This window comes from Triturus cristatus, chromosome 2_1, assembly GCF_964204655.1.
Source record: "Triturus cristatus chromosome 2_1, aTriCri1.1, whole genome shotgun sequence".
Classification (NCBI taxonomy): domain Eukaryota; kingdom Metazoa; phylum Chordata; class Amphibia; order Caudata; family Salamandridae; genus Triturus; species Triturus cristatus.
Window position 1 is genome coordinate 467427725 of NC_140581.1, and position 12880 is coordinate 467440604.

At 46.7% G+C, this 12880-nt stretch overlaps 1 protein-coding gene across 1 annotated transcript in view; it reads right to left on the reverse strand.

Annotated features, from left to right (window-relative positions):
- Positions 1-12880, reverse strand: part of LOC146865487 (uncharacterized) — an 82095-nt gene that overhangs the window by 53207 nt on the left and 16008 nt on the right. Inside the window, exon 3 of the mRNA XM_085640744.1 lies at positions 11914-12020. Within this exon, the coding sequence (XP_085496870.1) occupies positions 11914-12020 (107 nt within the window). The remainder of the gene's footprint in view (positions 1-11913; positions 12021-12880) is intronic.

Consider the following 12880-nt stretch of genomic DNA (forward strand, 5'->3'; position numbering starts at 1 on the left):
AAGGTGTCATGCTTCATCATGGGGGTGCCTCTTCACACGAAATACCTAGTCTTCGTGTGAGCTACAACCCCCTCTCTACGAGGGAGGAGCTCAGGGATGTTTTTGTTGAATCAGGCAGGGTATACTAAACCCCTATGTGGGCTGTTGTGTGTGTGGGAGAAAAAGGGTGCAGTGCTGTAATGTGAGAAGTTAAAACTGGCTACAAGGTTAGCTATATTGTAACTTTATTCAGCTATCAGGATTAAAAACAGTGAAAAGCTGATGACACAAGTGCCAATCATTAGAGACAAATGTGTAGCTACTATGCCCTATACCCCAGTATTGTCCTTTCCCCAAATCGGCACATAGAGCACTGGAATATTTCTAGTGTCCCTTTTCAATGCACTAGTAATTTTAGCTAACTTAATCCAAAATTGTGCTTTAGTTTAAATGCATTTTAATGTAATCTTTTAAAAAAAATTCACAGGGCAGGGAACCTCCTATCCAAACCTTATTGTGAGGAAGGCTCCCTTGCTGAAATGTAGATCGGGTATTACATCTGACTTTTAGCAGTGCCAGTTGAGGATGTGGGTGGAGCCAATAGAGTAAGTGGGTGGAGCCAGCGGAGGATGTGGGTGGAGCTAGGAGAAATGAGGTGTGGCCTCCAACAAACATTTGAGCACCTGGACTTCATATTTTACAAATTAAGCAAAGGAGGTGATTGAACAAAAGAGGCTGGCTTCGAGGACCTTTCAGAAACATCATACCCATTTCAGCCATCAAATCCTGCAACTGATCTTGATTCCAGGCGCAGCCAGCACAGGTAACAGCGGTGTGGCAATAGGACGGGGTGGTGGGAGTGTGAGTGGACAGACAACAGGATAGGGAAAGTAAAACATTTTTTTTTAAAATCACTTACCTTGGGCTCACGGCATCGTCTACTCAGTGATGTGGCGAGCACAGGGTGGTTTTTTTTGTTTTTTTTTACTTTCCCTATCTTGTCATCTGTCCACTCCTCCCACTCCCTCCCGCCCCGGCCCTGCCCCACCGCTGTTACTTGTGCCGGCCACACCTGCTTGATTCCACCTTATATTTTGAAGGCCCATCTATCAACAGGGCAGGTGGAGGACTTTCTATTTCTGTGGTCGCAGGTCTGTATTACTCATTTGGTTTTGATATAAAAAAAGATTGTAACTCCAGCTGGTGACTGTAAGAAATTGGGTTTTTTGTTGGAGGAGGGAGGACCCACTTCAAGAAACAATCACAATCCTTGTCAGGATAAACCACAAAAGTCACTAAATAAACAAGTCCTTAATCCTCTGCAGCATGACACAAAATAAGTCAGGCTTAACACAGAGGCAATGTGTAAAGTATTTGTGCAGTATTCAAACAGTAGCAAAGTGAAAGCAAAGTGCCAACTGCAGGTATCTGGTTGCGCCGAACCGGCAAAAGTTCAAAGTGATGGAGCGCGGGCTGGGTACTTGACCAGGTTCAGCCCACTGCAAGTTGTACATTCTGTTCTTAGTGCTGGGGTTGTGCGGTACTGTAATGTGGGATTCTGCAGTGCTCTGAGCTGGATCCGGTGCAGCCGCAGATCAGGTGCTGTGTGGTGCTGCTATGGGAGGCTCTGTGTCTCTGCGGTGTATCTAGTGAAACAATTGATAAGAGGCTGCGAGGTGCTGTTGAAGCGTCAATCTGCGTCGCTCTGCACCACTCTGGGCTGGATCCAGTGAAACCTTTAGTTAAGCAGGCTGAAGTACAGAGTCTCCAGCCAAGGGTCCATGACCTTGAGGACACCACTTGGGGGTTAGGACTCACTCCCACAGAGGCCAAAGAGGGGGCCAGGTCAAGTTCCGTTGGGTCTGGTCAGCTGGGAAGCAGTAAAGGCCTCTGGAAGCTTGCTAAGTCCCTGTAGCTCAAACAAGAGATCAGCCCACAGACCATTGGAACAACTTCTGGGCTCCTGGGTTCTAGGCAAGCAGGTCAAGTCTTCCTTCTTTGGACAGCAGGGCAGTCCTTCAGGTTCTGGGTAAACCACATTTATGCCCAGTGCGACACCGTGGGTGGGTGGACACCCCAATGTCTATCACTAAAACTGGTTCTTGACACTTCTTCCACTTCTACAGAGTATGGTTCCTGTCTGTCTAGTGATGCAAAGGCAGGCAGACCTAGGTGTGAGCTTCATTTGCCAGAGACAGGGTATGCATCGTCTGAAGTCAGAAAGGGGCTGAGTAAAGCTCTCAGGCTAACATTTTGAAGCTTAGAAAGGGAGTGGATGCATCCCCCCCGCCCCCACCACCATCACCCCGGTCGTCCTGCTCAGCAGAGGAATACACTTCCTCTCACATAAGGCCCTTTTCTCCACTGTCTGGAAGGAATACAAGTCACACCACAGGAGAACCGTTAATAGTCAGGTGACCCTGGACACTAGCAAAAAGGCACATTGGCTTAGGCAGGAAAATGCAATTTTGTAAAAGTGGCATTATCAAAATATCAATTTAAACTCCAACTTCACCACTAAAGAGAATTTTAAATTACAATTAAAATGAGTGGAATAAGTATTTCTCTAGCTGTTCCCAAACTGAATTTAACACTTAGCCATTCAAAGAGCTTTATTCGAGAATTTCTCATAAAAGCAATACACACAATAATTGTTATTATCATACATCATAAAAACAATAAATTTAAAAAAAAAAAAAGAGATAAGCATAGTTACAATAAATTTGCACAATCCCAGTATCACATCATCTAGACGGTTAACTCCTAGGCAACGGTGCTCTGTCTAATAGACCATGCCCAACCCAAGAATTTGGCGGTTGCAACAGTCATTTGGAGACAGGAACTAGTGGAGATGATTCTCATAGCTACAGTACCATTGGAAATGTTTAAATTTCTGCAAGCCGGTGCTAACCAAGTACGCCGAGGGGCAGTATAGGCCTTGCAGGAGAACAAGAAATGCCCAATGGACTCCTTTGTTATTCCACAAGCGGGACAGGTAATATCAGTGGACCCCCTCCATCTCCCGGTTAAAGACCTTAAGGGGAGGGCGCCTATCCTCAGTTGGAAAAAAAGTTTCCTGTCTCTTGGGTTAGTTATAATGTCCCAAAATGATTCTAGTATAGGGAGGGACTTGACCTCCAAAAAACGACCAGACATAGAACCTGCATCAGATTTTCTCCATGCCTGTTCGGACACATAGGCCCAGTACAATTCCTTAATTGCTTGCTTACTAGGGAAGACAGCTTCATGTGGGGTATCCCATAGCATCTTTAGCCCAAGCGTACATAACAATGCTCTAAGTTTGGTCAACCATTGGATCTTGTGAAAAACATCAGCCTTAATCACTGCTGCAAAGCCCTCAGCATAGTGCTTAAGTTCTGGTGTAGACCAGAGACGCCTCCAATACAAGATCGGGCGTAATCTTGCCAGATCCCCTACAGCCTCCCTTCCCAGATCATATCTCATTGGTATCTAAGGTGTACTTTTAGGGAGACCGACTAATGACCTAAGAAACTTATTCTCAGACATCTGCATCGTGTTAAGGTTACCAAATCCCCACAATTCTGCACCATATAGTGCAGATCCCAAAGATTTTGCTTCATACACCTTCAAAACTGGTGCAATGGGTTTCGACTGTGATTTCATATGCTCAAGCCCAAGGATTCCAGACACTTGCCTATGCTTTAGGGCAGCCAGTTCAATATGCTGAGCCCATCTTAAATCATCGGTTATATGAACGCCCAGGTAAGTGAAGGCTCTGACTACATCCAGGGGGCGTTGACTCAAAAACAGCCTGGGTCTGGCACTGCGATGCGGGTTAAAAAACATAAGTTTGGTCTTTGCCACGTTTACTTCCAGGCCATAATTCCCGCAGAAATCGTCAAAAATACAGAGAGCACTTTGTAGGCCACTAGGGGTCTTAGACAGGATCAACGTGTCGTCAGCGAACATCAAGATCGGAATCTTGATGCCCGCCAACGAAGGAGCGTCCACATTCGAGGCCAGCATTCTGACTACTACCCCATTAATAAATAAAGAAAAGAGCAGCGGGGCCATCGCACAACCCTGACGCACGCCCCGTTCTACTGGGAAATCATCAGTAGTCTCGCCCTGCGTGCCCCACTGTATCCTAGCGAAGTTATCTGCATGTAACCGCATAACCATAGTCAACAAGTCGTCAGGCAGACCCAGGCTTCCTATTTCAGACCACAACTTGGACCTAGGCACCAGGTCAAAGGCAGCCCGCAAGTCTACAAAAGCAGCGTACAAGCTGCCTCCACCCAGCGCCACAGTCCGCCATTGGACCATAGTAAAACGGAACACCTGGTCTATCCTGCTAGTAGCCCTCCGGAACCCTGCTTGGTAGGGTGATAATGCATTGTGCTCATCCACCCATTCCATGAGTCTATTTACAACCATCCTCCCCACAACCTTTTGTATTGTCGCTATCAGGCTGATTGGCCGATAGTTCCCAGGCGATCCCCTATCGCCCTTCTTGAATATGGGAATGATGATTGAACCCCTCCAACTCAACGGTATCGGTGCTCCTTGGGCAACTGCATTAGCGAGGAGTAGGATGTATCTGCCCCATCTATCCCTATCATAAATAAAGAGATCTGCCGGTACCCCATCCATCCCAGGGGCTCTACCCGACGATACAACACTTAGAGCCAACAGAACCTCATTGAGGCTAAAAAATGGCTCATTTGGGTAGACATCCTTAAACCCTTCCATCTCCCTGCCAGGATTAGGATCAGCATATTGAGGTTTAAAGTATTTGACCCAATCCTCCTCCGGGACATTATTGTCAGGGCAATCGGGCACACCGCCTCTCCCCCATCTAACAATACTCCAGAAAAGCCTGGTGTCCTTTGGGCCGCAGGCTTCCAGCAACTCTCTCCAGTGCCTCTCGTCCCACTCCTTTTTTGCTGCAGCTATGCAGTTTTTATAATTGCTTCTAGCACCACGAATTAACACCAGGTCCCTGGACTTAATGGCGCTGCCCAGGGCCAACCTTGCCATCCTGCACTGTGCATTATACCACTTCGCAGTCGTGTTAGGGGCCCTGCATTTGTTAACCCTACCTGCCTTCTGAAAATGTGACTTGATAGTTAGAAAGAGTTTATCATGGATTATTGTCACTTCCTGTGACCCCTGGGTAACAGCAACAGCCTGCTCCAAGGCCTCGATAGCTCTATCCACCTCCCTATTTATACTAGCTATAGAGTCTTGGTTGGCCAATACACGGGGCCATTTTAGCTGGCGTGTGTTATTGGAGGAAACTGGTAGAGGGAGACGTTCCCACGCTGTTCGACCGTTCCCACTAGACAACGTCCACCATCCATGGGAGATACACAAAGGATCGTGATCACTTTCCAACCTATGGATAACCACCATATCATTAACCAAGTTCCATATTTCCAGGTTGCACATGACATAGTCTATCCTGCTCCTGCTCCGGTTGTTATCAAAGGTGCAAGCTCCCATCCTATCGCTCTTAGTTCTCCCATTCAACGCACGGAGGCCTCTTTCCAGGCAGATGGCATTTAGGCAAATGATGTCATCGGACCATCGCTTTATCGGATCTAAGTCAAGTGGAGGGACACTCCAATGCCTATCTTCATCTATCCCTAGACAGTCATCACCTATATCTAGAGGTTCAAATGTACGATTAAAGCCACCAGCAATTATAATATTGTTAGCCGGGGAATGGGTGTCTAGGAGAGCAACCAAGGAAGCTAAGGCTTCTGACTTTCCACCCTTGTTACCCCTAATATATACATTGTATAGGTCAAGGCACCCTAGCGATCCCAAATCTAGGTTTATGAGTTGGATGTCCCTACTCCCTGTCTCGATAACTCTTATATTTAAAGACAGGTTTTGCCGGACCCAAATCGTCAAACCTCCCATAGGCCGGCCCTTTTTACCCTTAGTGGCTGGCACAGAATAGTTCAAAAAGCCCTGCAGGAACATGGGTTCGCACACCCATGTCTCTTGGAATATACAGATATCAAAACCATTGACAAAGTCAACCCACTCTTGCGACTCATGTTTGTAACGCAAGCCCGCTATATTCCATGACATTAAGCTTCCAATCCCAACCCCACCTTTGTTAGGATCTTTCCTGCCTGGCACAAATGGAAGCGGTGGTACGTTAGAAGTTGTAATTGAGCCATTTCCGTCTGTGACACAAATCTCACCAACCGTTAAAACCTCCTCCCTAGAAATGTTATCATGTACAATTATGGAGTCTCGATCAGTAAGGGGATCAAACCCAACTACTTGTTTGCTAGATGAATCAATAAGGGGTGCCCTCGAACCCCGCAACTGCTGTAATCTTCAATCGCACCCTTCCATATCTGTAAACACATCGAACCTATTTTCAGTCTCCAAGTGTGTAAAAGGTCTTAAATGCTCCATTCCCCTATTAGTATTTGTGTTAAATCTTAGAGGAACAGTATTCCACCTAAAGGGATCAACAACAGGTACTGAGTGTTGTGCTTGTACAAGGCGCCCCGTGTCAAAAGGAGCTAAATAATTCGGGTAAGTGGGTGCTTGACCACTTAAATAGGTTGTAGGAAACACCAGTGATCTTGGATAGAAGTATGTCAAAGCACGAGGTATGATGGAGTTCATTCCATTACCCGAAGGCCAATTTAGGATATAGTTGACTCGTGGATCTCTAAAATTAACCACGACTACATCTCCCTCAAGATCTTTACTTCTGCCACCCAGCCATGGGAGTCGCCGAACATGCACTATTTCACCATTGATGTTGTTTGTTATAGGTCTGTATATACTAAGCCAGTGCATGATTTTGTTTTTTAACTGGGCAAACCCTTCCCATTTGTTATTTGTCAATATGGGGACCCCCGTCAAGACGACCACATAAGGCACAGCTTCAGGGGGGAGTTAAACTATTGGACCTTTATTCGTTGGAACCCTTGTATATCTGGTGCTCCCCGCCCCCTCCTGCAAATTTCCTGGGGATACATTATCTGTACCTCACATAGGTTCGTTTACGGGAATTATAGCTGGTTTATTTACCATCATTGGGGGAGGTGGCCTTTGTTGATGGGGTTTTGCTAAATTAGGAGGTACTGTTGTAGCTTTAGGGGCTGGGCTATTTGGTTGTACACCCAAGTTTAAAGGGGACAACACCGTACCCACAATATCCCTAGTTGCAACATCCTTGCTCCTAATAGCCGACTCAATAACCTCAAGACGTTTCTCCACCCTCTTTAGCCCCTCAATAATTGGAGAAACGAGGGACCTAATTAGTTGTTCCATGCTATCTGGTAGAAGGGTGGAGAGTGCTGTATTCAATACAGAATCAGCAGAAAAGACAGTGAGTGTAATGGAGCTAGCTTACTTGTCAATATGGGTAGGTTTATGAAGATTGTCTAATACGGCAACTGGCGCCTGGTCTATTCTAGTGTCCGGCTTAGGATGTCTGCCAAAATCTTTATGACTAATCTTAAGTTTTTGAAATGCACCCCCTTTACGTCTTCTTTTGCCTGGAGGGGGACCATGAGCCTTGGGCGGGTTTGATTTAATCATCTTGTATCGATCAGGTTTACCCCTGCTGGTAGTTGGATTAGTTAAATTAACAGTTAGTGCACTAAGGCTAGGAGGGGTGGAATGACTACCAGACTGGTCAATTAGAGGGGTAGGAGTACATATGGAATCACGTAACAATAGAGGGGCGCTCTCAAGAAATATAAGGTCGTCAATACCACTAGGGCATCCTCCACTAGGGGGGAGAGACTGAGGCATAAGATCTTTTGGAGCCCAATTTTTCAAGCAATCAATCGAGCGACGACGCTCCACCCTACGCTCTTCTAATATTAACTCCCTGTCTTGATCAGTGGGAACCCTTGTGAAATAACTATCAAGAGTGCCAGTTGAAAACCCCCCCGGCTTTTCTACAATAACATTGGCCAGACTCTGGGCCATAGCAACAATGCTGGGAAACAATCTATACAACACAATAGGGACGTAAGGGATTTGGCCCAGCCCGGCCTCTCCTGGCCTCTGAGGGCCTAAGAGGGCCCGCCCTTTGCCCGGGCTTAGCCCCGGACTACGCCCCGCACGCGTCCCACTCACGCGAGACAGGGAACGACTAATATAAGGAAAGGGAGGAGTCGGGAAGAGGAACCAGGTGCCGCAGGTCAGCAGGCAGCAAAGCGCCCTGGTCCTCGCAGTCCCGAGGTGGTTAAAAACAAGTAAAAATGTCCTCTGCCTCCCAGTTCAGCAATCAAGTTCTCCGTGTCAGCCCCAGCAGCAAATACACAAACCAAGCCTGCGAGCGGCTCCAGCGAAGCGGGGGCCGCGAGGCGCTAAGTGGATGCGAGGGGAGGAGTCGGGAAGAGGAACCAGGTGCGGCAGGTCAGCAGGCAGCAAAGCGCCCTGGTCCTCGCAGTCCCGAGGTGGTTAAAATCAAGTAAAAATGTTCTCTGCCTCCCAGTTCAGCAATCAAGTTCTCCGTGTCAGCCCCAGCAGCAAATACACAAACCAAGCCTGCGAGCGGCTCCCGCGAAGCGGGGGCCGCGAGGCGCTAAGTGGATGGGAGGGGAGGAGTCGGGAAGAGGAACCAGGTGCGGCAGGTCAGCAGGCAGCAAAGCGCCCTGGTCCTCGCAGTCCCGAGGTGGTTAAAATCAAGTAAAAATGTCCTCTGCCTCCCAGTTCAGCAATCAAGTTCTCCGTGTCAGCCCCAGCAGCAAATACACAAACCAAGCCTCCGAGCGGCTCCCGCGAAGCGGGGGCCGCGAGGCGCTAAGTGGATGCGAGGGGAGGAGTCGGGAAGAGGAACCAGGTGCGGCAGGTCAGCAGGCAGCAAAGCGCCCTGGTCCTCGCAGTCCCGAGGTGGTTAAAATCAAGTAAAAATGTCCTCTGCCTCCCAGTTCAGCAATCAAGTTCTCCGTGTCAGCCCCAGCAGCAAATACACAAACCAAGCCTGCGAGCGGCTCCCGCGAAGAGGGGGCCGCGAGGCGCTAAGTGGATGCGAGGGGAGGAGTCGGGAAGAGGAACCAGGTGCGGCAGGTCAGCAGGCAGCAAAGCGCCCTGGTCCTCGCAGTCCTGAGGTGGTTAAAATCAAGTAAAAATGTCCTCTGCCTCCCAGTTCAGCAATCAAGTTCTCCGTGTCAGCCCCAGCAGCAAATACACAAACCAAGCCTGCGAGGTAAACCGATGTTAGTCTATGGCAGGCCACCCATGCCACAGTGAAGAACGACCTTCAGGATTTTACAATGCCAGAACATGTCAATCTTTAAATATACATATCCTGTTTTTTAAATACCATGCACCCTGCCCTTTGAGTATTTATGGCCTATCTTAGAGGTGACTTATAAGTACTAAAAAGTAATGTTTAGGTCTGGCAAAAGGTTTGTTTTGCCAGTCAAAATGGCAGTTTTAAATCTACACCCACATGTGTTTTAAAGGGCTACATTAATGGGTGGCACAATAAGTGCCGCAACATATTAGTAACATTTAATTTACAAGGCCATATATACATGTAGTACCTTATACTAGGGGCTTACATGTAAATTAAATGTGCCAATCACGTGAAGGCCAATTTTGCAATGTTTAAACTTTACCACTGGTTGGCCAGGGAGAAGTGCACAGAGTCCTAATGTCAAGAAAAAGACACAGGTTCAGCTACCGCAGGTAAACATCTGGGGTGATCCTGCAAAAATGGCCCATTTCAAACAGTGATGTTGAACACTTAATGGATATTTGTTGAGATGTTCTTTTAAGTACTGTTTAAGCCCCTCATCGTCCTAATCCATCAGGTGACAAATTCTTCAATGTAGAATCTTTTCTCCAGGGACCTGAGTCTATGGCACAGCTGTTGGTTGATGAGGTGGCAAGCTGTCAGCACCTTTTTCCAATTAAAATATGGCAAATTCCCTATATGGCTGCGGGAAACTCATCTTTATTGAACTTGGGTTTTTCCTTATCTATGGCCATCAGTCTTTGAAGGCAAAACACTTTAATTCCTGATTTGGTGAATTTTTCACTGTTGTGCACCACTTCTTTAAACAATAAGGTACAGAAAAGAAAGCAGATGGAACCTGACAGTCAATGACTGGGTTATGGAGACTGAGCCAATAATACGAATGTAAATGAGATACCAAGATCTTGGTTCATAGTAGTATTGTAAAATTATACTTGTTGTTATATGAAGAATACAATTGCAGTACTGTGAAGGTACATAACAGACACATGGATTTACTAGCTATGTCTTAATTGTATAAGATGTGTAAAAGCTTAATAAAATATGTTTTTTAAAAAAAACAATGGAGATTGAGCCAAGTAGTTTCCTTTATGATAAGAAATGTAGGAGAGTCTAAAGTATGAAACCAAATGGTTTCAACATGTCAGCAGACTGTACTCATAAGTATCGGTTTGGTTTCTTCTTGCACTACTCCAGGCAGGAGGTAAGTGCCATAAACTCAATTGATGTTTTTAGGCTCCTCCTTGGTGGCAGTGGGTATGATGTACCGCAGCTGCAAAGCATGATTCATAAATCAACCAGATGCACCAGAATCAACTAATGTATGGAGGGTAATGGGACCTCCTCGCACCGTGATGGGTACTTGCAGAAAAAAGTTGAACTTTGAAAGGACAGACTGGTCATTATTTGATGTGCTCACCGTAGGTCTGTCTTCAAGGGACAAATAGGCTCATTTTCCGATGGACTATAAACATAATGGCCTGCAGTATCACAATAAGTCCTTTTTACGTTGATTCTTCCATTCCTCCAAGGTAAGTCTTCCTGACCCTCGCGGCTGCACTGGCTTCGCAGACATATTTCTCTTCACAAATGTCTATGGCGGACGAGTAACAGGTACATCCCGAAAGCCTTCTCTTCTACTTTTTCCCTTCTTTGTTTTGTTCTCAAGCTTGTAGAGTCAAATCTATGCGGGCTGCATTAGTATTGGGAGATTCAACCAAAGGGAGGGCGCCTTTTAACTCTCCCAAAAGGCCTTGAAAAAAGCCAGCAGCAGCTGCCTCATGTTTCCAAGCAGCATCAGGCCTTAACTGATAAAATGAACTGATATAAGAGACAAGCTCTCGGTTACCTTGTCTTGGCACAAGAAGCCCCTTATGGGTCATCTGCAAGGCTTGTGTCTTCCCACACATTGCTGTAGAGTGAGACATGAATTGTTCATAATGACCCTGCTATAGACTCTTATTTGTGATCAAGGGAGTCACCCTAGTCAACACTTCCTTTTTAAGGTAGGACAAAATTAAAATAACTTTAACTGGGGCATTGACAAAAAGTGTAATTGACACTGTGTCAAAAATCACTGTAAATTCAAAGGGTTTGCCGGAGTATATTTCAGGTGCGGCTAAAGGAGTGAGGGATGATCTTCTTGTTGTCGATGAGCCCCCAGTTAAACTATCTCCTCCCCATTGCTGATAAGAACGGGAAAATAATCCATTATCCGACTAGTGCTTAAAAGGGGGGCGGGGGATCGATTTAGAAGATTCAACAGAAAGGCCATTCCCAAATCTCCCCAAATTTTAACAATGGCTTGAGCTATTCCCTGAAGTAGACTCCCGACAGGATCTGGTCTGATGAGGCGGTCTGGAAATCTTCTTTGACTGAAGGCAAAGATCTTCTGAAAGTCCCAGTGTCCCCGACTCTCTCTCTCTTGGCACTGCCAGTACAATACCTCAGCAGAGAAGGAGGGGGAAAACAGGGAAGGGAGAGGGGAGACACAGGAGTGCTTGCTGTTGCAAGTCAGTATTGGCAAAACCTGGAGTGCAGTGGTGTCTGCTTCTGGATTTTACCGCACATTCACTCTCAGATATTATGTAGAGAAAAGGCTAAATAAGTATGTGAAGAGGTAGAGATCAGCAGGCGGTTAGGATTAATGTATAGTACAGATAGTGAGACCTGAACCCCAATAGTAATCACAAACTTACCCGAACCCTGGGCGTACTGCGGGGTCTTGAAAACAGATGTCTACCCAGATAAAGGCATTGCTCCCCAGCATGCCCAGGCAATGGAGAATCAGCAGCAGACCGTTGGGCTACAAAATACAAGTGAACAAAAGATACAACAATAAAAATAATTGCGTCACGGAAGGGCTATGAGAGGGAAACAGTAAAGGGGAAAAATAAAAACATGAGGGATGCAGAACCAGTTTGAACCTTGGGAACTGATTGAAGTGGCGAGCCAACGCAACTACAAATCATTGCCAGACAAAGATATCTGTGCGCAATGAGATTATATGTGCTCTGACACTAGTGACCCGGAAGTGTACTGCAACTGAAAGCACGCATCATGCAGTGATTAGTGGTCTAACTTTCAGATTCTCCATTCCTCAGTCTTCCACAGCTTCCCCTTTCTCCCCTGTCAGTGTTTTTGTGTTGTGCAATTAGCATTCAGGGCAAAATCCTAACGGGGCGGCTCGTCCATTAGGGTGGAGGAGCATCGCCCCACTGCATTGGTAAAACTACAATTTTATGTTTTTGCTTCTCGCACTGCGAGAAAGCAGAAGGGTATGCCTGGTTGGGGGCGGATGGGTGGGCAAGCGGGGCTGAGTAGTGGCTTTCCCAATGTTGCGGGCCCTGACTGTTTGATCGGCCCTCTGAGGCTGACCAAACAAGTCATTACCACTCTCCCTTCTCTATGCAGCCTACATGGAGCAAATGGTCTCCCAATAGACGCAGGAAAACGGGACCTGGCCAGGAGCGGCGACATCCGAGGACCCGGAAAGGTATATTATTTAAACCCCCAGCGCGAACCCCCCAAGTGCCCCCCGCAAGTCATGCCGGCCGCGACTGCATCCTTAGCACCTAACACTTTACTCTGGGCTTTGGATTCAAACCCTGTCACTCCTATTCTCTCATCCTCTCAAATCACAAAAGAGATTTATGCAAGAAATTA